At 43.7% G+C, this 21,110-nt stretch overlaps 1 protein-coding gene across 1 annotated transcript in view; it reads left to right on the forward strand.

Annotated features, from left to right (window-relative positions):
- The window catches only part of astn1 (astrotactin 1), a gene marked incomplete at both ends in the record, with an annotated part of 464,656 nt that overhangs the window by 157,267 nt on the left and 286,279 nt on the right, over positions 1-21,110 (forward strand). Inside the window, 1 exon segment of the mRNA XM_080778845.1 lies at positions 5,931-6,098. Within this exon segment, the coding sequence (XP_080634971.1) occupies positions 5,931-6,098 (168 nt within the window).

Here is a 21,110-nt window from a genome sequence, read left to right on the forward strand (position 1 = left end):
ATAGTCTGGCCGGCCCCCGGGCGTCATTTATTTGAAGAGCCAAGATATGTGCTGCTGAGAGCACTTCTTTTCTCATCTTGGCTAACACGACTGATTCTCCAGCTCTCATCTTGTCGGTTATAATGCTATGCAGATAAATGACGGGGTCGTGTCCTCAGACCGCGGAGGGAAACTTCACTGATATTCAACCTTTTGTGAGGATATTAATAATATGGGCTGTGGTGAAGAAGAAGAGATCGGAGAGTGCGGTCTAATCAACACCAACCCGGGACTCCTGCATCGCTGCCCTCCATACTCTCCTATCTAACATCGGGGTCTTGATCTCTACAGCGTTGTTAGCTAAGCTGTCGCGCCGCAGAGCGTCTACGTAGGTGCGCTTCCTGGCTTGGCCCCATATACTGTAGGACAGGTTTAGCTCCCACAGTGTCAGTTCACTTGCCACTAGTTCCGGGTGTCCTGCCAGCCTCTAGTTCTGGGTGCCTGACGCAGTGTCAGCCTCTAGTTCTGGGTGCCTGACGCAGTGTCAGCCTCTAGTTCTGGGTGCCTGAAGCTGTGCCCTGCCAGCCTCTAGTTCTGGGTGCCTGAAGCTGTGCCCTGCCAGCCTCTAGTTCTGGGTGCCTGACGCAGTGTCAGCCTCTAGTTCTGGGTGCCTGACGCAGTGTCAGCCTCTAGTTCTGGGTGCCTGAAGCTGTGCCCTGCCAGCCTCTAGTTCTGGGTGCCTGACGCAGTGCCAGCCTCTAGTTCTGGGTGCCTGACGCAGTGCCAGCCTCTAGTTCTGGGTGCCTGACGCAGTGCCAGCCTCTAGTTCTGGGTGCCTGACGCAGTGTCAGCCTCTAGTTCTGGGTGCCTGACGCAGTGCCAGCCTCTAGTTCTGGGTGCCTGACGCAGTGTCAGCCTCTAGTTCTGGGTGCCTGACGCAGTTTCAGCCTCTAGTTCTGGGTGCCTGACGCAGTGCCAGCCTCTAGTTCTGGGTGCCTGACGCAGTGTCAGCCTCTAGTTCTGGGTGCCTGACGCAGTGCCAGCCTCTAGTTCTGGGTGCCTGACGCAGTGCCAGCCTCTAGTTCTGGGTGCCTGACGCAGTGCCAGCCTCTAGTTCTGGGTGCCTGACGCAGTGTCAGCCTCTAGTTCTGGGTGCCTGACGCAGTGTCAGCCTCTAGTTCTGGGTGCCTGACGCAGTGTCAGCCTCTAGTTCTGGGTGCCTGAAGCTGTGCCCTGCCAGCCTCTAGTTCTGGGTGCCTGACGCAGTGTCCTGCCAGCCTCTAGTTCTGGGTGCCTGACGCAGTGCCAGCCTCTAGTTCTGGGTGCCTGACGCAGTGTCCTGCCAGCTTCTAGTTCTGGGTGCCTGACGCAGTGCCCTGCCAGCCTCTATAGTTCTGGGTGCCTGACGCAGTGCCCTGCCAGCCTCTATAGTTCTGGGTGCCTGACGCAGTGCCCTGCCAGCCTCTATAGTTCTGGGTGCCTGACGCAGTGCCCTGCCAGCCTCTATAGTTCTGGGTGCCTGACGCAGTGCCCTGCCAGCCTCTATAGTTCTGGGTGCCTGACGCAGTGCCCTGCCAGCCTCTATAGTTCTGGGTGCCTAACGCAGTGCCCTGCCAGCCTCTATAGTTCTGGGTGCCTGACGCAGTGCCCTGTCAGCCTCTAGTTCTGGGTGCCTGACGCAGTGCCCTGCCAGCCTCTAGTTCTGGGTGCCTGACGCAGTGCCCTGCCAGCCTCTAGTTCTGGGTGCCTGACGCAGTGCCCTGCCAGCCTCTAGTTCTGGGTGCCTGACGCAGTGCCCTGCCAGCCTCTAGTTCTGGGTGCCTGACGCAGTGCCCTGCCAGCCTCTAGTTCTGGGTGCCTGACGCAGTGCCCTGCCAGCCTCTAGTTCTGGGTGCCTGACGCAGTGTCCTGCCAGCCTCTAGTTCTGGGTGCCTGACGCAGTGCCAGCCTCTAGTTCTGTGTGCCTGACGCAGTGCCCTGCCAGCCTCTAGTTCTGTGTGCCTGACGCAGTGCCCTGCCAGCCTCTATAGTTCTGGGTGCCTGACGCAGTGCCCTGCCAGCCTCTATAGTTCTGGGTGCCTGACGCAGTGCCCTGCCAGCCTCTATAGTTCTGGGTGCCTGACGCAGTGCCCTGTCAGCCTCTAGTTCTGGGTGCCTGACGCAGTGCCCTGCCAGCCTCTAGTTCTGGGTGCCTGACGCAGTGCCCTGCCAGCCTCTAGTTCTGGGTGCCTGACGCAGTGCCCTGCCAGCCTCTAGTTCTGGGTGCCTGACGCAGTGCCCTGCCAGCCTCTAGTTCTGGGTGCCTGACGCAGTGCCCTGCCAGCCTCTAGTTCTGGGTGCCTGACGCAGTGCCCTGCCAGCCTCTAGTTCTGGGTGCCTGACGCAGTGCCCTACCAGCATCATCCTTCTCTCTTTGACTTTGTCTGTGACCTGTGGTCACAGACAGGGAAAGGCAGGGAGGCAAGGCACTCCCTGCCTTGCCTTGCCACTCCCTGCCACTCCCTGCCTTGCCACTCGTGGAGGCAAGGGAGGGTCCTACGCTGCAATGTGTAGTTGTAAAAGGCAGGGTCTGTTTGTATGTAATGTGGATCTAGAGATCTACACCATCTGTATGTGTCTCTGGTATCTCTTGTGAGAAGGAATCGGTATCCTCTGTGGTCGAGTGAATGATTATGCAAAATGAATAAAGCATGCCCTGACTTAGTGGATGCAGCTTTCTTCACCAAGCATTTACACACATTTTGCATTTAGACAAACGAGCTATCTTAATCCTTCTTTGCCAATTAGTCTGAGCATTCTATATGATCATTGGAACAAAAGTTGTGCAATGAAAACACATTACATTTTAAGACCGTCTCTCGTTACAATAGCAGACATTTATCTTTATTCATTACGTATACGCTGGCATTTGCAGTTTGCCAAATCCATGTCTAATTAGAGAAGAAAAAGAGAAGTCCCTAAATAATAAACACAGTTGATTGAACCTCTAACGTCATCATCCTAACTAACGAGCTCTCCAGACTATTTCCAAGCAGTGTTTGTGAAATAACTGAAAGGACAGGAGAGAACGTCTTCGCCATGCTGTTAATTGTTAGCATCTCGTTGCAGACCTGTCAGCCTTGTGCCCGATCAGGAGTTCTCAACCCGTGGGTCGCGACCCCTCGGGGGGGTCGCCAAAATATTCCCAAATAATTTTCAAAAAACAAAAACAAATATATTTTCTCTATTATTAAAGATGGAGTGCCACAATTGGTGTATGTTTCCAGTTTTACATGTGTCTATGAGGTACCAATGAAAAAGAATATAAGTAGTGACATCACATTATCAGCCCCTCCCCTAACCCCTCCCCCTTTATCATACAACTACAGCTTTCATGGGTGCGGCTTCAGTTCAGGTGGATCACCACCCATCACCACCCACCAGGCAAACCAGGCATACTTAATGAAATGTTAAAAACGACATTTTAACAAATACTGTACACTTTTTTGAAAAAAAAAATCTTCCTCCTTATAACAATAACACCTGATGATCATGTTTTAGGGTGGCAAAGAAGTATGGCACTCCATCTTTATGGTTATTTTTGCAGTCAGTTTGTATTGGGGGTGGGGAAGGGGGTCGCGAGACATGGCCAAAGTATTTCCGGGGGTCCCCAGCCTAAAACAGGCCCCCAGGCCCCCCGTCTTCACTCAATGCGCCTTGCAGGTTAATATCCGAACATTGATAGATTAATGATTTCAAGTTACTATAGCATTCCAAATGTTATTGTCTTTTTATGTCCAATGTATTTGTATTTAGTTCATAAAGTTAACATAACTATAACTAAATGCATTTGAAATTGAATAAAAATATTACTTTTCAGGATTCCTTATTAAAAAATAGCAAAAGATCATTCAGGATTTTGAGTGTGGAACTATATTGGCCCTCTGGAGTGAGTGTGGAAATATAGCGGCCCTCTGGAGTGAGTGTGGAAATATAGCGGCCCTCTGGAGTTAGTGTGGAACTATAGTGGCCCTCTGGAGTTAGTGTGGAACTATAGTGGCCCTCTGGAGTGAGTGTGGAACTATAGTGGCCCTCTGGAGTGAGTGTGGAACTATAGTGGCCCTCTGGAGTGAGTGTGGAACTATAGTGGCCCTCTGGAGTGAGTGTGGAACTATAGTGGCCCTCTGGAGTGAGTGTGGAACTATAGTGGCCCTCTGGAGTGAGTGTGGAACTATAGTGGCCCTCTGGAGTGAGTGTGGAACTATAGTGGCCCTCTGGAGTGAGTGTGGAACTATAGTGGCCCTCTGGAGTGAGTGTGGAACTATAGTGGCCCTCTGGAGTGAGTGTGGAACTATAGTGGCCCTCTGGAGTGAGTGTGGAACTATGGTGGCCCTGCTTTTTATTGATATTCATTGCTCAAACCAAACGGAATTTTAATTTAAAAGTCTGACTAAAACTACATCAAAATTTTATCTGTCAAAATCAACACTGTCAGTAGACTCCTATACATTACGGAGACACGTCTGGTGTAGCGAATGCCGCAGAAATGTGAATGATTCATGGCTGTGCGTTCCATCCAGACTGTGTGGTAATTGGTATTGTAGCATTGATTAAAAACTACCGCCCTCGGAAGCGTGTCTGTTTGTGGAAAACGCTGACCTGTGCACCGTTGCCCGCTCCCACAGACTGTGTTTTAATTAAGCGGTCCTGCTGTTTGCGTGTTGCGTGTTGTCCCGGGTGTTTGTTGAGGTCGGCACTAATAATATATTGCTAACTGTGAAACTCTGCAGTTAAAGTAGTTTTCGTGTGCGTGCGTGCGTGCGTGCGTGCGTGTGCGTGCGTGCGTGCTTGCGTGCGACTGTTTTCAGAAGGTCGTTTTGCATTGCTCTTATAGGAAGCGTCGGGGTTCCATTTAATGCCTTTCCATCCACAGATGGTGTAAGCAAATAAAACAGTCCATTCATAATATTTACATTTATATGATATCAATACCAGAAACATGCCAAATGCAGCAGTAGATGTTTAAGATAAAGTTAAAGATCACATGATTCAATAACTTTATACGCTCACAACACATTTTTAGCTCTTATATCTGCCATTTCCAAAACAGAAACATTCTGATTCTGAAAAAAAATTCAACATGGAAACGATGAATGACAATATTTTGCACAAATAATAATTGTCCATGTATTCGGCATTTAAGCCACATATACCACCATTGAATGAGATTTAGACTCTCAGACCTCAAGGACTAGGGACGAGAAGCGTGCGCAGTTGAGACCAGGAAGTTGTACATTCCTGTACAACTTTCCTGGTCTCAACTGCGCATGTTTCTTTCCTTCCAGGGAGCAACATGGCGTCCACTGTACGGTCTTCGCTTCTTGTCCTATTACGATAGTCCTTGTCAGACCCATGACATTGAGTGTCCTCCAGGGTCATTAATCAACGACGGATACGGCAGTCTGCTCCGGCAAACCGGAAATGGATCAGTGCTCGATACATAAACCTGCTCTCCGTCGCAGTCCTTTCTAGTTTCTACTACGGCAGAACCATAGAGGGCAGAACCTATACACTTACACGTAGTGTCTACACAACGCCATGTCATAACTATATGTTTATTGAAATTATAGCTGTCATATATTTACACCGATTGCTCCATCACCTCTCTTATGCTGTGTATAATGTGTTGGCATGCTCTGAATGAAGAAATAACACTAATACCATAATTATGTCATATTAACCATGTTTATTAAAACGGCTTTAGAATAACAGATTGCTCCATGCAGCACCTTCCTCTTTCCACTGCTGATCATGTCCAGCGCATGTAAGTCGGAGGCTGTTTGCTTAACGCTTTTGACAGCTACGGCGTGGGCGTCATATAGCCGCCGTACTTCCGCGTATAGCGGAGCGTTCCTGAAAACAGTCGTTGCTTAAAGTGCCCTATATTAACCCCTTAAACTCCCTCCCTGCAGGCTCCAGGTTCATCCTCCTCCAGGGAAACCAGCTGGACGCGTCAGACTGGCTGAATCCGGCCCAGGTTTTGCTGTACTACCAGCAGAACGCCAGCGGACCCTGGCTCAACGAGCTGTGTGGGCGACGCCTGCTGGACCCCTGTGAGCACCAGTGTGACCCCGACACAGGTACAGGCCTTCTGTCTGTCTGTTCTGTCTGTTCTGTCTGTCTGTTCTGTCTGTTCTGTCTGTTCTGTCTGTTCTGTCTGTTCTGTCTGTCTGTCTGTCTCTGTCGGATTCGATTCAATAGGAATTTGGCGACCCTCCAAGACATACTTTGTCCCGGGTGTCATTATCATACACTATTCATTGTACATGATACATTGTATATATTGTTGTTTAGATGTGCTTCACGTGTAGCCCTGCCTGCATCACAGAACAACGCCATAGCATTCAGCATGGTGGAAGCTAGGGATGCCGCCGATTTATCGATTTTCTGATTATTTGTTGCCGTCCCCAAAAAATAGCCAAAAATAAATACATTTTTAATAGCCAAAATATACTAATAAGTAAGGCTGCATGATATATCGAACATGTACCTTCATCAGAGGGGAGAATATAAGTATAAATCAAGCCCCTCTCTCTAACAGACACAGTTAACGATCGCTTGCTAAGTGCCTGCCAGACAGACAATCAGATGAAATGAAGGCAGGTGTAGAGTAGAGTGTAGACTAGTGAACTGAACATGTTCTCTTTTAGCTAGGCGGGAAATAGAGGTGATAGTTCAGTTGGTGATACAAGCATGAAATTTGGTACAGATGACCTTTATATGACCATAATCGATAATCAACCTCGGGCCACGCAAAATTCCTCCATTTTCCAAGATGGCCGCCAGTTTGCAATTGGACCTATACGTTTTGGACTACACCAATTCGCGGGGCCTATAAAACTTAGAATTTCCCCTAATTTTGGTATAAGATATGTCCTGGAGGTATTTCTACCAAGTGAGATAAAACAATAACATTAGGTTCCAATATGGCGGCATATTTTTCAATATGGCTGCTGAGAAATTGCATAAATGTACATCTGCTCATGGTTAATCCACAGTTGGTGATACAAGCATAAAATATGGTACAGATTACCATTATACCACCCTAATTGATAATCAATTAATTATTTATTTTTCAAGATGGCCGCCAGTTTGCAATTGGACCTATACGTTTTTCAATATGGCTGCCGAGAAATTGCAGAAATATAGGCCTATATGGTTATTCCACATGAGCTTGTAACACATGCATTTGTAAATTACCATACACAGAATCCATTTATGGCACATTTTAAAGTAGGTAGGTAGATAAGTAATAAGTATACAGAGATTGGCCTACTGGCAGTATCATATTCTGTCCTCTTGGATGTATATTCAACCAGTGTTTCCCAGGCTGCACCACGGGGAGGTTTCTGTATATTCAGCCCATTTAAAAAAAAATATTTTATATTTGAATGATTTTGAATGATTTTAAATTACCTAAGATCAAATAGGGTGACATATGTTAAATATTATTATATCACCATACACAAACTTGCATCCCATAAAGCTTAGTGCTCTTTTTCTTCTTTTTTCTTTCTTTCTTTTTTCTTTTTGTTGTATTCAGGCAAGTCATTATAAACACATGGTGGCTGGACAAGTGACAGGCCAGTGTACTAGCAACTGCAACCACAGAGGTGTGTGCAAATAAGCCCAGACTTAAAACATTTGCAGCGGCCACAACATTCCTTTTTACAACCACATCGCGTCAGCTCCTGGCATGATTTGGCCACTGCTGGAAGATCTGTCCAGTGTGGAAGCCATGTTCTGTCCGTCTGGTGACATCCCCAGTGGATTGGACTTGGCAAAACAGGACTGCACAAGAGTGACTGGCCCCATATATGTCCTGCTTGGTATGCAGCTCTCTTGCAATGTTCCTTTAGAGCGGCACTTGTTGGTGGAATGCAATCATATAATCGCTGCTTTCTGGCAAACAAGTCCAGTCGTGCCTCATTCACTTCCTTGTAGGAACTACTTTTATCGTACATGAGTACTACGAACTCCTCAAGGACTTGCATGTCTTCATTGGTTACTGCAACAGGTGTTTATATCACCAACTGTGCATTAACCATGAACAGTACATTTATGCAATATACCGGCAGCCATATTTGAAAAAATGCCGCCATATTGGAACCCAATATATATATTTTTAATTGTACTTGGTAGAAATACCTCCAGAACATATTCTCTTATATCAAATTGTGGGGAAATAAAATATTTACAGCCCCAGCAAGGTCATATAGTCCAAAACGTATTTACAGTTGCAGTCATTTTTAAAACTGGCGGGCCACCTTGAAAAAATTGGAATTCTGCGTGGCCCGAGGTTGATTATCGATTAGGGACATATGAAGGACATCTGTGCCAAATGTCATGCTTGTATCACCAACTGTGGATTAACCATGAGCAGATGTACATTTATGCAATTTCTCAGCAGCCATATTGAAAAATATGGCGCCATATTGGAACCTAATGTTATTGTTTTATCTCACTTGGTATAAATACCTCCAGGACATATCTTATACCAAAATTAGGGGAAATTCTAAGTTTTATAGACCCCGCAAATTGGTGTAGTCCAAAACGTATGTCCAATTGCAAACTGGCGGCCATCTTGGAAAATGGAGGAATTTTGTGTGGCCCGAGGTTGATTATCGATTATGGTCATATAAAGGTCATCTGTACCAAATTTCATGCTTGTATCACCAACTGAACTATTACCTCTATTCCCGCCTAGCTGTCCAATTGCAAACTAGCGGCCATCTTGGAAAATGGAGGAATTTTGCGTGGCCCGAGGTTGATTATCGATTATGGTCATATAAAGGTCATCTGTGCCAAATGTCATGCTTGTATCGCCAACTGTGGATTAACCATGAGCAGATGTACATTTATGCAATTTCTGGCGGCCATCTTGGAAAATGGAGGAATTTTGCGTGGCCCGAGGTTGATTATCGATTATGGTCATATAAAGGTCATCTGTACCAAATTTCATGCTTGTATCACCAACTGAACTATCACCTCTATTCCCGCCTAGCTGTCCAATTGCAAACTGGCGGCCATCTTGGAAAATAGAGGAATTTTGCGTGGCCCGAGGTTGATTATCGATTATGGTCATATAAAGGTCATCTGTGCCAAATTTCATGCTTGTATCGCCAACTGTGGATTAACCATGAGCAGATGTACATTTATCCAATTTCTGGCGGCCATCTTGGAAAATGGAGGAATTTTGCGTGGCCCGAGGTTGATTATCGATTATGGTCATATAAAGGTCATCTGTACCAAATTTCATGCTTGTATCACCAACTGAACTATCATCCCCATTCCCGCCTAGCTAATAGTCCAAAACGTATTTACAGTTGCAGTCATTTTTAAAACTGGCGGGCCACCTTGAAAAAATTTGAATTCTGCGTGGCCCGAGGTTGATTATCGATTAGGGACATATGAAGGACATCTGTGCCAAATTTCATGCTTGTATCACCAACTGAACTATCATGCATTGAAAACAGCTATTTCCCGCCTAGCTATTTATATCAAGTAATACATACTGTACCAGCCCCTTATGAAACTACTTCTCCCCAAATCCAAATGGATTTCATTTTCCATCCTGAATGGCACTGAGAAGATCTCCACAAAGGTTTACTCATCAAAACTGATTATAAAACTGTAACCATCAAAGCATGCACTCAACATATAATGGTTATGTGCATAATATAAAATCTTAAAAGTTTTATCTGATATTGAGGGGGGTGGGGGGGGGGGGGTCGATTAATCGATTATTAATCGCCAGAACTGTAGATTATTCGATTGGGCAAATGGTCACTTTGTGGCATCTCTAGTGGAAGCTACTTCATGGTTTCATCGCTAATGGATGCTTATATTGCGTTGTCACTGGAGTGATGGTGTTTATTATGTGACTGCCTGTGATGACGGCACGTTAATGACAGATTGATTTTGAATGTCCTCCAACGGCTGAGCTTTTCACCAAGCGGCTCCAGATTCAGCTAATTCACACTGGACTAGTATTCAAGAAGGACCTCAGCTGACTGTTACTGCCCTCCCTATTCACACTGGACTAGTGTTCTATTCTAGAAGGACCTCAGCTGACTGTTACAGATAGTATGAACACCTGAGGTCCCGACATGATACTGATCCAATGTGAATAGGGCTGATGTCGGGGGTTATTCAACTAGATTCGTCCCGGGGCGGCCACAGCTGTATAATGATTGTGCACGCTGACCATTCGTGGGTTCTCAAAATGCATTTTGTGCTCAAACACAAAGATTTATGAGCAGGACAATACAGTATATGAGCAGGATAATACAGTATGTTGCCTGTCCTGTCCTGTACTGTACTGTATGCCCTCATGAGGCAGGACAAAACAGCAACAACCTAAGACCCCTAAGGACACTAATTAACTGGAGCCCCCGACCCTCCTTCCCTTTGAGACGAGGACCATATGCGTACAGTGTGTTGTACAGTGTGTTCCGCTACTACGACACGACCTAATGTTTTATTCAAGACACAATCCAAGTGAAGAGAAACAGTGTTCTGATAAAACAGAATGCTAGACTATACTGCTTTTTGTTTTTGTTGTTTAACAAGCTCTCTCTCTTTCTCTCTCTCTCTCTCTCTCTCTCTCTCTCTCTCTCTCTCTCTCTCTCTCTCTCTCTCTCTCTCTCTCTCTCTCGCTCCAAGTAAAGTGTGTTCATCTCACTCTGCCCACCCTCGGTATATAATATATGCTAGGTGATGTTGTCAACAGTAATGGGGCACGCCATCGTGACTTGAGCGTGCACCCGCACCCACTCTCCGTTTCTTTCGATCGCCTTTATTTCCAATTTCTTGTCCCAGATGGCATTTCTGGTCAAATCAAGGTTTATTCCACGGCCGATAGCTGACGTGTAACGGTCACGGTCACGGTCAGGCTTTCTCATCGCCGAGCGGTAGACCGGAAGTGGCTGCGACAACACACAGAGTGGTACAGTAGTAACATTTGTAACATCCGGTCGCGGGTTTTGGAAAATCCTGGCGTGAATTACAGCAAATGTATTCATTAAGCCAGTGGCCGGGTTAAGTGTAAGATCTTTTTCTTTTTACCCAGGGCAGTAGCTTTTCAGAAAAGTGCTCATTTTCAGCAAAGCCCAGCAAAATTCTCCTTGAAGATGTGAGTACTTCTTACTCAAGGGCAAGGGCCCTAGTAAAAAAAATTTACAAAGTCAGTCAGAGATTGGACAACAGTTCCACAGCTCTTGAGAGCATGAGATGAGTTAATCCATCACTCATGGTGGTCCTCGCATGACTTTTAACTTAGTTTCAAAACGCTGAAAAAGATTGGTGCTGTTTCAGCCATATTATATGTGAAATATAACCTTATCACCTCATGAGAATGCCACAAGCAATGTGTGTTCAAGTTTGTGAGAGCTGACAAGTAACTTGTGTCCTTATTTTCACCTTCTCAAGCTCAAGGAAAACTTTGTCTGTTTGGCATTTAGAGTATATATGAATAGAGACGGCGCCGGATTTCTCCTCCCATCCACTTGCATTGGGTTGCTCAAAAGCGCATGAGGCGATTCCAATCCTCCTTACAATTTACAATGTAGGCATTTAGCAGACGCTCTTAATCCAGAGCGACTTACATTAAGCAGTAACAAAAAGCATGGCATACATCACATTAGTTATCATGAAACATGCGTAAGCTAATAACGTAACAGTGGAGTATCTATGTAAACTATACATACTATACTATATTATAAAGTGCTCTATTTAAAATACTATCTAGTCTACATAAAGTGCTATCTAAGGGGCTAGTGCTACGGGCCATGGTGGAGTCTGAAGAGGTGGGTTTTCAGACTACGGCGGAAGTTCTTCCGAGGTAAGAACAGAGTGCATGCTGGGATGGATTGGGCCCAAACACATGAACGCGCTGGCCGTTGGCATCATTGCACTCGTTCACGTGCGCTCACGTATGAAACGGCGTTCACGTGTCGTCAAGAACGTGCGCAATGATAGTCAACGGACCAGCGCGTTCATGTGTTTGGGGCCAGGCTGCAATACCAAATTCGGCCACTATGTCCATTTCACCTCCGGGTTTCCTCCGGGTGTCGTCTCTATTCATATATACTCTAAAGGTCTCTATTCATATATACTCTAAAGGTCTCTATTCATATATACTCTAAGGTCTCTATTCATATATACTCTAAAGGTCTCTATTCATATATACTCTAAGGTCTCTATTCATATATACTCTAAGGTCTCTATTCATATATACTCTAAGGTCTCTATTCATATATACTCTAAGGTCTCTATTCATATATACTCTAAGGTCTCTATTCATATATACTCTAAGGTCTCTATTCATATATACTCTAAAGGTCTCTATTCATATATACTCTAAGGTCTCTATTCATATATACTCTAAGGTCTCTATTCATATATACTCTAAGGTCTCTATTCATATATACTCTAAGGTCTCTATTCATATATACTCTAAAGGTCTCTATTCATATATACTCTAAGGTCTCTATTCATATATACTCTAAGGTCTCTATTCATATATACTCTAAATGTCTCTATTCATATATACTCTAAAGGTCTCTATTCATATATACTCTAAGGTCTCTATTCATATATACTCTAAGGTCTCTATTCATATATACTCTAAGGTCTCTATTCATATATACTCTAAGGTCTCTATTCATATATACTCTAAAGGTCTCTATTCATATATACTCTAAGGTCTCTATTCATATATACTCTAAGGTCTCTATTCATATATACTCTAAAGGTCTCTATTCATATATACTCTAAGGTCTCTATTCATATATACTCTAAGGTCTCTATTCATATATACTATAAGGTCTCTATTCATATATACTCTAAGGTCTCTATTCATATATACTCTAAAGGTCTCTATTCATATATACTCTAAGGTCTCTATTCATATATACTCTAAGGTCTCTATTCATATATACTCTAAAGGTCTCTATTCATATATACTCTAAGGTCTCTATTCATATATACTCTAAGGTCTCTATTCATATATACTCTAAAGGTCTCTATTCATATATACTCTAAGGTCTCTATTCATATATACTCTAAAGGTCTCTATTCATATATACTCTAAGGTCTCTATTCATATATACTCTAAGGTCTCTATTCATATATACTCTAAGGTCTCTATTCATATATACTCTAAGGTCTCTATTCATATATACTCTAAAGGTCTCTATTCATATATACTCTAAAGGTCTCTATTCATATATACTCTAAGGTCTCTATTCATATATACTCTAAGGTCTCTATTCATATATACTCTAAGGTCTCTATTCATATATACTCTAAGGTCTCTATTCATATATACTCTAAAGGTCTCTATTCATATATACTCTAAGGTCTCTATTCATATATACTCTAAGGTCTCTATTCATATATACTCTAAGGTCTCTATTCATATATACTCTAAGGTCTCTATTCATATATACTCTAAAGGTCTCTATTCATATATACTCTAAAGGTCTCTATTCATATATACTCTAAAGGTCTCTATTCATATATACTCTAAGGTCTCTATTCATATATACTCTAAAGGTCTCTATTCATATATACTCTAAGGTCTCTATTCATATATACTCTAAGGTCTCTATTCATATATACTCTAAGGTCTCTATTCATATATACTCTAAGGTCTCTATTCATATATACTCTAAGGTCTCTATTCATATATACTCTAAGGTTTGGCACCGGGCCTTGAACAGGGTATTTATTTAGTCATAATACGGTCGAGCAAACTTTCCCGTCGTAGTGAAGTGAAGTCGTTGGAATGTGTGACAGTACGATCCACTCAGGGGTGATGAGGTCACCTGACGGCATCTACACCAAGAGGCCATGAAACAACTATTTCCCCGACATAAAGTAGGCTATAGATACTATAGATAGCAGTGTTGTTTTTTGGCAGCAAATTTTTATTTTAGTTTCAGTCATAGTCTGTTGAGTAGTTTTAATTTAATTTTAGTTGGGCCTTGATGTTGTCGTAATAATTTTCACTTTCGCTTAAAATAGCTGATTTACAAGTGAGCTTGTCGACGAATTCAACACTGGTATAAAAAGCCACCTTTTTGTTGTATTCGGGAGTCCCTTGAATCTCAATGCATTTTTCCCGTTCTTTTCTTTTTTCCACCCCCTACTTTTTTCCTGAAATAACTCCTCTGTGTGTGACTGTGTGAGCACACCTTGAGTTTACTGTAGTAGGCCTATATACGCATTGGGCTTCTGTTTGTGCCTGGTGCCCTTTGTGGATTATTCTTTTTTTTTTTTTTATCTAGCTCCACTGTAGATATTTCCAGCGGGCAGGGGTCCTGGTCTTTTTTTTTTGTATAAAGCCAGGGCCGGGGTCTTCTCTCATCTTCAAAGCATGCCTAGCGCATTTAGACCTGAGCTTGATTCTACAAAATCATCTTCTATATAAAATCATGACAGTTTTCTGGAGAAAAAAAAAACATGTTTCTATATCATCAGTGGTTCTCAAACAATTTCATGTCAATTAAGGACTCCCAAAAATATATGTAATTGGCCGCCGACCCCCCCATCTGAAAATATGTTGTTCCATGAGGGACCTCCTCCCCAGAAGCAAAGATTTGAGTTAAAAAAACATTTGCTCTGAAAGAATATCATGTCCAAAGATTTTGCGCCACATTTTCACGATTTCTTTCAAAAATAGCAGACCTATACAAAGCTCGTAGCGCGGCACTCGGTTGCAGCGCTACGAGCTTTGTAGATCTGCTATTTTTCAATAGCTAAGTTATCAATAGATAAGTATAACATAAATGCTTAGATAAAACACCAAAAGGGCTTCCGGCCCAGAATGGGCTATAGACAGACAGACAGACACCTGCCCCCACAGCGCCTGTCGGGGACTGCCTTTGTTGTCCCCAACGATGGATCTGGTGCCATTCCACGTGTTCCGGCATGCTGCTGGAGTCATGCTATTGTGATTGAACTTCCAGCCATGCCTTCGTTCGTTCGTTCGTCCTTTTTATTCTTTTTTTTGCCGTTTCGCCGACATTCAGCAGCACATACCTTGCCTCGCTCGTATTCATCCGTCTCCAGGCCTCGCCTCGCCGAGGTACGTAGGCTATATATAAGCCACACTAGTCACTGCTTCTGATGAACCCATTCTGACCTGAGATCAGATTCTAAAAAAAAATTCTTCTACATCCTGACAGTTTTCTGAAAAAAGCTATGTTTCTATGTCAGTGGTTCTTAAAAAAATAGCAGACCTACGAGCTCGTAGCGCGCCACTCGGTGGCACGCTATGAGCTTGTAGATCTGCTATTTTTGAATAGCTAAAGCATAACATAATGCTAACACCAAAAGGGGTTCCCGCCAAAATAGGTTAATGAGTGACTGTACAAGCAGTGTCGATTTTGATTTAGTTTTAGTCAAAGTCTTTGAAAAAAATTCCATTGGAGTTAAATCGTGTGTTCGTCATCTGAAATGTTGTACCCTTAGTTTTTGTCGACTAAATGTGATAGGATTTCAGTCAACTAAATCCACAGTTGATTTAGTTGATTTAGTTGATTTAGCGCAATCAGGCTCTATTTTCTATTTTCGTCCATGCTAAACCCCTTTTTTTCACTAATTTGAACAACATTTTTGAATAGCTCGACTAGCCGATCTACATCGACACGTTGTGATGATCGAGCTTGTAAATTGGCTAAAATGTTACTTTTCAAAATATAAATAAAGTAGTGTAAGCATAAGGGGTGGGGGCTGTGCTGTGGGTTGGCTGTAGAGAGCTCCGAGACCTTTAAATTAATCAGAAAGTGGGAGCGTACACCATACTCTGGTCTGCCTTTTTCTACGAATTGAATACATAATTTGAGAGACTGGCCCCGCGTTGCTCACTCGTTCGCTCTGACCCGGCCCGCCCTGCTCTGCCCTGCCCCGGCCGGCCCGGTTCTATGGTATATATCTTGACCAGAAAGGCCTGCATGCATAATTGCATTTATTTTTTCTTATTTTTTAATAATGCTATACATTCTTAAGCCATTTTGTGCGGTAACCCCTTTTGGTGTTGTAAGCATTATGTTATACTTTAGCTATTGGAAAATAGCAGATCTACAAGCTCATAGCGCGGCACCGAGTGCCGCGCTATGAGCTTGTAGGTCTGCTTTTTTTGATAAATCGTGAAAATGTGCCTCAAATCTTTGATATTCCTTCAGAGCGAACGTTTTTAACTCAAATCTTTGCTTCTGCTGGTCCCTGGAACAACATATTTTCAGATGTGGGTCGGAGGACAATTACAGATAATTTTTGGGGTCCTTGACATGAAATATTGAGAACCACTGATATATAGAAACATGCAGGTTTTTTCAGAAATAAAGATTTTTTTTTAATTTTCGACGTCAGGCCAAAATGGGTTAATGGAGCGCAGTGTGTGGGCATTGTGCACGTGAAGCCATGCACGTGTCTGTGTACAATGCAGTGTGTATGTGAAGCCGTGCACGTGTCTGTGTACAATGCAGTGTGTGTGCACAATGCATGTGCACGAGGGCCTCTTCAGTGGGCAGAACAATGTGCACATGGACATTACAATATGCTGGGGGTTGTTGTGAGGAGATTGGCTTCAATTCAATCCCATCACGTTGTTGTGCTTGTGAGAGAGGGGCTGCAACGATATCTGTGGCGCTCATACAAGAACAACATGTTGACAGTTGACATTTTAATAAGAGGGGAGGCTTGTAGATCAGCTATTTTCAGCAAGTGGTTGGTCATTAGGACGGCATCAAAGCCCACCAGTACATTGTGTTCGACTAAATCAACTGTAGATTTAGTCGACTAAAATCTTATGTTTAGTCGACTAAAACTAGACTAACACTAAGACATTCTGGAAGGCTCTCAGAGTCTGACAATCAGGCTAATTCAAGAGACTATATGACAAAAACTCAAATATCAAACTTTGCTGCCAAAAAACAACACTGCACTTCACACAGCTCTAGTGTTTCCCAAGGTGACAACGACAGCAGCGGCGAGCGAACACAGCTAGCGATGATAACCGTCCGGCTGTGTGAAGCTGCTATACACCGCATATAGCCATAAGACAACGAAAACCAGCCATGAAGTGCAATTAAAAAGAATTAACACCTCGCGGGTGAAAAATACGTTTTAGCCAAGTGTTGGGTGACCTCGCGAAGGCTTATTGAAACGGCAATTAAAAAGATGAGGCGATTAGCATAGTCTAAATGAAACACTTCCATCTGCTGTTATATCTCACACTGGTGCCAGCCACGTTCGCTTTAACACCATAACCCATTCTGACCTGAGATCAGATTCATACGAGGTTTCCACTGGACACACACTGGTCTGATTAACCCATTCTGACCTGAGATCAGATTCTATAAAAATGTCAGTCGTTCTTCGATTTTTCAAAAATAGCAGACATACAAGCTCGTAGCGCGCCACTCGGTGGCGCGCTATGAGCTTGTAGATCTGCTATTTTTCAATAGCTAAAGCATAACATCATGCTAACACCAAAATGGGTTCCCGTTCAGAATGGGTTAAGACATGAGAGGCCCGTTCTACAAAACTTCATGATCTTTCAAAAGATATAAAGTAGCAGATGTACAAGCTTGCAGCGTGGCACAAAGCGACACTCTTTTGAGCCTATACATCTGCTATTTTTTGAACATAGCCAACGTTGAAAAAAAATCTCAAATGCTTTCCTTGTTTTAAGCCGGACACAATTTGTCCTGTCATTCAAAAAGTAAAGTTCTTCTTCTTCTTATTATTATTATTATTTTTTTTGGTTGTACAAGTTGTCTTATAACAAGGTAGCAATTATATGGAGCCCTATTATATCAGGCTCCTTTTGGGCCCCAAAGCCTCATTTAGAGGAAGTGGACATGAATTTTGTTGGAGGAAAAAGAAAATGTCCTTTTTTTTTGTTGAGTGGCTTTTGTTTGAGACACTTTTTGTCTGACAAAGCATAATTAGCCTTTGGGAATGTTTCCAGGGCCAGTGCACGGTGGTCGGTCGGTTGGTGTGGGAGTATAGTGAATGCTGCCAGATAGAGGCAGCAGTGGCTGAACGGTTTGCAGAGCGGTCTTGATATCGGAAGGTCGCTAGTTCGTATCCCACGGACCGGCACGTTAAAATGACCACCGCTGAAGTGCATTTGAGCAAGGCATTGAACCCCTACCATGAAATGTTCTACGAGCAGGGCCTGGGCTGTAAACAAGTTCTTGAGCTTATAGTCCAGTTACCCTGGGTAAACATGGCAACTTTGCTTTGCTTTGCCAGGGCCAGTGGCATGGTGGTCGGTTGGTTGCCAGGTTGGTGTGGGAGTAGAGTGGATGCTGCCAGGTTCAGTGCATGGTGGTCGGTTGGTGTGGGAGTATAGTGAATGTTGCCAGGGCAATCATGACAGTTTTCTGGAATTTACCTATGTTTCTATATGAGTGGTACTCAATATTTCATGTCAAGGAACCCCCAAATATATATGTAATTGGCCACCGGCCCCCCATCTGAAAATATGTTGTGCAGGGACCCTCCAGAAGCAAAGATTTGAGTTAAAAACATTCACTCTGAAATAATATTATATTCAAAGATTTGCGACACATTTTCACGATTTTTCAAAAATAGCAGACCTACAAGCTCATAGCGCGGCACTCAGTGCCGCACTATGAGCTTGTAGATCTGTTATTCTTCAATAGCTAAAGTGTATAACATATAGCTGTTAAGGGTTCCCGCCCTGAATGTGTTAATTACTGTTATTCAGATCATCATTCCCCGTAAACGATCATCTTTCAACTCTCATCCCCTCCGTGCATCTCTTTACTGTACTGTACTGTACTGTAACTGTAACTGTACGAGCATTCATTCGCACATTAGAAAGATTTCTGCAGTGCAATTTCAACCTCTTCCTCTACCTCGTCTGACAGAGGGAGAATGAATTGGAACACGCTATTGGGAAGGAGAGAAAAAAAAGGCTTGTCAAATTTCAAAGCTGAAATTCATCGGCGTTCCCATTTGCTGTGCTGCACTTATATAATCGTTGCATCCTCCATTTGTAACTTTAGACTTTTGGTGCTTTGAAGATGTTCTGTGGGAGCTGCACAGAGCTTGTATTATTTGGCTGACAGCGTAGTTGAACTCTGTGAGACTGTGAACGGGTATATTGTAAAGGCTGTGCAAAGTGTGCATTTATATTTACTGTACAAGCAACTTTGGGCATGTTTTTTTTTACCGTAGATCAGTGGTTCTCAACCAGTGGTCCGGGGACCACCAGTGGTCCTTGAATTGGATTCCAGATAGAGCCCCGCCCCCAAATGGAGTTGGTATCTGGTAACCAAATACATGCACCCTTTTACTCTCTTGAGTGTAAAATTAAAAGCAAAAAGCAAAAATCTGTTCATTTATATATTGAAATTTTATTTCCTTTAGAGTATAGCCCCTTGAGATGTATCGTCTCGTTTTAGAGGGGGTCCTCGGGCACAACACAATGAGTACAGTACATAGACAACACAATACATTAAACATGTCGACACAGAACAATACACTTAACAGCATCAACAAAACATAGACGCTCTCCAAACCACTCAAACACTACATCAAGACCAGTTAGCAACTGCACTGAAACACCGAACAAAATACACAACATTTCACGCTCTCAAGAGTTAAATCATTGTTAAACATCTCCATTACTTTATTTACAAGAAGCAATACAGCACGGAGTTGTGGACAAAATATTATCCAACAACAAGAAGATAGTCTTAAGTCTTTAAGTCTCTTCCATTGGTGGTCCCCGCGCCTCAATATGTCCCACTGTGACCTGGGGTTCACGATCGCAAATCATCCCGGCCAGCGCTAAAGATGTTCTAATTCCCATTTGTATAAGCCTGTCGACAGACGAGGTTTATCTTGATGCCACGATGTTTGAGACGGAGGGAAATTTTCGTATTATTCGTATTATTTATTGGGCATTTGAGCCACGGACCCCAAAACTAAAGACTGTTTTGTTGTTGTTGGATTATGATTTTGTCCACAATTACATGTATTGATGTTGGTACGATAGGAGAGATATAACAGGCAAAATAACAATAATACTACTACCACTGGTTGAAAACCCCCGTGTTAAATAGCTATGCCTGATAGAGCCGGTCATAATATCGGCAGGATCTCGCCTGATCTGTGTTTCCTTGTGAAGGTCATTATTTTGTAGCCGCGGTGCTTTTGGGAAATCTGGGCTCAAAGCCGGAGAGGAAGGAGAACGCGTCTTCACACTGCCAATCTCTCTGAGCTTAATTAGTCTCCTGATCACCAGAGTTGTGTGTGTGTGTGTGTGTGTGTGTGTGTGTGTGTGTGTGTGTGTGTGGCGCCTGTCTTTTCATTTCATTTAATATTAATTTATTTTAGGGTCTGTCTACAGTCAGTCATATAGTGGTGAATATCGTCAGGGCTGTTATTTTTTGGTGTTTTTTTCTAGTTTTTTTTTCACTCAGCCGGCTGAATTGGGGGCAGGCCTCATTCTGTCTCCTGGAATGTTTGTCAGGATCCAGGGGTGATTTACCTTGGCAGGTGAACCGATGGATCTGTTCTCCCCACAGGCGCCACGTCGACTCAAGCAACACACGCAGGCTTTATGCTAATTAGGTTTAGACTAGGTATTCAGACAATTAAAACGGGGAAGGAAAGGCAACATATATACCGACACTCCCTCCCTCTCTGTGATTCCGCCCCTGTCGGGCAGAATCGGTGCATCTCTGGAAAGTCTGTTTTATCCCCACCCCCCCCCCCCCAACAATGAACCGCATGGTGCATGCATACAAATCCACTTGATCTGGGATAATCAGAGATACTAGAAATGGGAGATTCGCTGAGCCGCACCCAGGGACGCCATCATCGCCATGTAAAAGAGAGCAGGACTCTCCGGGGGCCGCCACCTCGGGCCGCTACCCTCTCCACCTCTCTCTCTCTCTAGGTCGTCCTCAGACGAGCCCTCCATCGTCGCCTCCAGTCCTCCCCTGGTTCTCCATACATCCGGCCAGGCCAGCTCGTTGGTGCTTTGCGCTCCTGCATCTTTCTTGAGTACATCCACATATTATGTTAGTATGGGACGTCTTGGG

Source organism: Protomyctophum bolini (genome assembly GCF_963924005.1).
Source record: "Protomyctophum bolini genome assembly, chromosome: 12".
Lineage (NCBI taxonomy): Eukaryota > Metazoa > Chordata > Actinopteri > Myctophiformes > Myctophidae > Protomyctophum > Protomyctophum bolini.